We start from the raw sequence: 3,228 nt of genomic DNA, 5'->3' as shown, positions 1-3,228 counted from the left end.
CCTCGTGATACTCATATCACAAGGTCTTTGCTCTTCTAATGGTGTTGAATCCAGCTTTTAACGATCTCATCAAGCATCTTCTTAGAGCTACAAAACTACCAAGCCTGGAGGAAGTCTGTTCTCAGATCCAGAAGGAACAAGGGTCTTTGGGTCTCTTCGGCAATAAAGGAAGCGACTTGGTGATGGCCAACAAAGGTGAAGCTGCAGTAGCCAACAAAGGAGCCTATGGTGGTGAGGACCGTGAGGTTTGGGTGTGTGAGCATTGTAAAAGGAAGGGTCACCTGAAGAGCAAGTGCTGGATCCTGTATCCACATCTCAAGCAAAGCCGCAGCAAAGACCAGAGAAAGCCAAGGGCGAATGAAGCTCATGCTCAGGAGGAGGCTGGCCCCTCAGACCGTGAGAAGGAAGGGGTTGCTATGAGGGCCTCAGCTGAATATGTGAAGAAATCAGACCTGGATGCTCTCATCAAGGCTCTTAAAGAGTCTGGTAAACCGATTAAAGCCTTTAGCTTTCATGCATTACATGATCATATCTTGACTAATCATACTACTAATACTGTTGTGGATGATCATTCTTTAGAAATTCATACTGCAAATCATGTCTTGAAAAGTGATAAACCGCTTATTGTTGACTCTGGAGCTAGCCATCATATGATTAGTGATGCTAAATTGATTAGTAACATGAAACCTACATTAGGAAATGTGATTATTGCAAATGGTGAAAAAGTTAAGATAGAAGGCATTGGTGATCTTAAGCTGTTTGATAAACAATCTAAAGCATTTTACATGCCCTCATTCACATCTAACCTCTTGTCTATTAAGAAAGCAACTACTGATTTAAACTGTTATGCTATATTCAGTCCTAATGAGGTTTTCTTTCAGGATATTAAGTCAAGTAAGCTTCTTGGACAAGGAACTACTAAAGATGGGCTTTATGTTCTTGAAGACACTAAGCCATCTTCTCTATCTAATGCTTTTGTTTTTAGTTCTGTTGTTGAAAATAATGCATTGTGGCATGCTAGATTGGGTCATCCCCATCATAGGTCTTTGAATCTGATGTTACCTGATGTTAAGTTTGATAATAATGCTTGTGAAGCTTGTATCTTGGGTAAACATTGTAGAACTGTCTTTCCTAAATCATCTACTATTTATGAAAATTGCTTTGATTTAGTTCACTCTGATGTATGGACCTCTCCATGTATGTCTAGAGAAAGTCACAAATACTTTGTTACCTTTATTGATGAGAAATCTAAATATACTTGGATCACTTTGTTACCATCTAAAGATAGGGTGCTAGAGGCCTTTATGAATTTTCAAAAATATGTGACTAACCATTATAATGCTAAGATCAAAGTGTTTAGGTCAGATAATGGAGGAGAATACACAAGCCAAGCCTTTAGGCATCACCTTAACCAACACGGAATTGTCCATCAAACAAGCTGTCCTTATACCCCTCAGCAAAATGGAGTTGCTGAGAGGAAGAACAGGCATCTTATGGAGGTGGCCAGGTCCCTTGATGTTTCATAGGAATGTCCTAAGAGGTTTTGGGGAGATGCTGTAGTCACAGCCTGTTATCTTATCAATAGGCTCCCTACAAGGATCCTCCAAGATGCTTCCCCCATTTGAGGTATTAAACAAGTCTAAGCCATCGATTGATTACCTAAAAGTATTTGGTTGTGTTTGCTTTGTATTAGTTCCAGGAGAACAAAGGAACAAGCTTGAGGCTAGAAGTACAAAAGGGATGTTCATTGGCTATTCTATTAACCAGAAGGGCTACAAATGTTACATTCCTGAGACTAGGAGGGTTCTAGTGTCCAGAGATGTGAAGTTTATTGAAGATAAGGGCTTCTATGAGGAAAGAAATTGGGAAAATCTAAAGGATCTTCCCCATTCCAACTCAGATAGGGCGGCTACTCTCAGAACCCTACTTGAGACCTTAAGAAACGATGGGAGCACACCAACAGGCTCAGCCCCAGCTGAATCCACTCAAGATCAGGTGGATCCACATCCATTAGAAGAGGAACCTGAGACTGAGACCGAGGCCCCTGGTGAGGAAATGGAAAACGACCAAGTGATCTCACCAACCCAAGAAGAACCTGAGCTAGGCGTGGATCACACTCAAGAGGAATCAGTTCCCACAGAAGAAGAACCGGCGGTTCAAGAGCTTAGAAGAAGCCAAAGGATCAGAAAACCGGCTTCTAATTGGATCAATACTAGAGTCTACTACAATAATCAAGCTATAGCTCATCCAACTCAAGCAGTGTGCTCTCTAGCCCATGTTCCTCAAGAACATCAAGTGTTCATAGGAGTCTTAGATCAAGAAGAGGTTCCAAGGACTTATGATGAAGCAAAGGAGCACAAGGTGTGGCTTGATGCTGTTACTGAAGAAAAACAGGCTATGATTCGGAATCACACTTGGGATGAAGCTGAGTTACCAAGAAAGAAGAAAACTGTGAGCTCTAAGTGGGTATTTACTATCAAATACAAGAGCAATGGGGAGATCGAGAGGTACAAGGCAAGACTGGTGGCTAGAGGTTTCACACAGACCTATGGGGAAGACTATAGAGAGACATTTGCTCCGGTTGCTAAGCTACACACAGTGAGAGTTATTCTCTCCCTTGCTACAAACTTAGAGTGGGATTTATGGCAAATGGATGTGAAGAATGCATTTCTTCAAGGAGAATTAGAAGAAGAGGTCTATATGACTCCTCCACCAGGTGTTCAGGTGACTCAGGGCAAGGTTTTGAAGCTGAGAAAGGCAATCTATGGCTTGAAACAGTCCCCAAGGGCTTGGTATCGGAAGCTAAGTGTTACCCTCTTAGATCGCGGGTTCCGAAGATCTGAGACTGATCACACTCTCTTTACACTTCAGAGCCAAGCAGGTATCATAGTTATTCTCATTTATGTGGATGATTTAATCATCTCTGGGAATGACAAGGTTGGAATTCAGGAAACTAAGGACTATTTACATTCTGTTTTTGATATTAAAGACCTTGGTGAACTAAAATACTTCCTTGGGATTGAAGTGTGCCGATCTAAAGAAGGTCTTTTCTTGTCCCAAAGGAAGTATGCTCGAGATATTGTTCATGATGCAGGTCTTAAGGATGCAAAACCGGCTAGAACTCCATTGGAGGATGCATATAAAGCTCACCAACAGGGGGAGAATGAAGCTGAGAGTCTCTTTGATGATCCCAAGCTATACAGAAGAACAGTTGGTAATGATCGACCA

The 3,228-nt window shown here is 41.7% G+C and overlaps 1 protein-coding gene across 1 annotated transcript; it reads left to right on the top strand.

The window, feature by feature from the left end:
• The first annotated feature begins 31 nt into the window (after nucleotides 1-31).
• LOC112082760 lies at nucleotides 32-1,120 on the top strand. Its single transcript, XM_024150161.1, has 2 exons — nucleotides 32-486; nucleotides 882-1,120. The coding sequence occupies exons 1-2, from the start codon at nucleotides 39-41 to the stop codon at nucleotides 887-889; spliced, it is 456 nt and encodes a 151-aa protein (XP_024005929.1). The 5' UTR covers nucleotides 32-38; the 3' UTR covers nucleotides 890-1,120.
• Nucleotides 1,121-3,228: the final 2,108 nt, after the last annotated feature.

The sequence above is a fragment of the Eutrema salsugineum genome, unplaced genomic scaffold (assembly GCF_000478725.1).
Source record: "Eutrema salsugineum unplaced genomic scaffold, Eutsalg1_0 scaffold_793, whole genome shotgun sequence".
NCBI lineage: Eukaryota > Viridiplantae > Streptophyta > Magnoliopsida > Brassicales > Brassicaceae > Eutrema > Eutrema salsugineum.
Note: the sequence above shows the minus strand (reverse complement) of the source record. Positions and strands in the feature narration are given on the sequence as shown.

What these genes read in the sequence shown, in the direction of transcription:
- LOC112082760 (XM_024150161.1), top strand. Translation starts at nt 39, where the DNA reads ATGGTGTTGAATCCAGCTTTTAACGATCTCATCAAGCATCTTCTTAGA.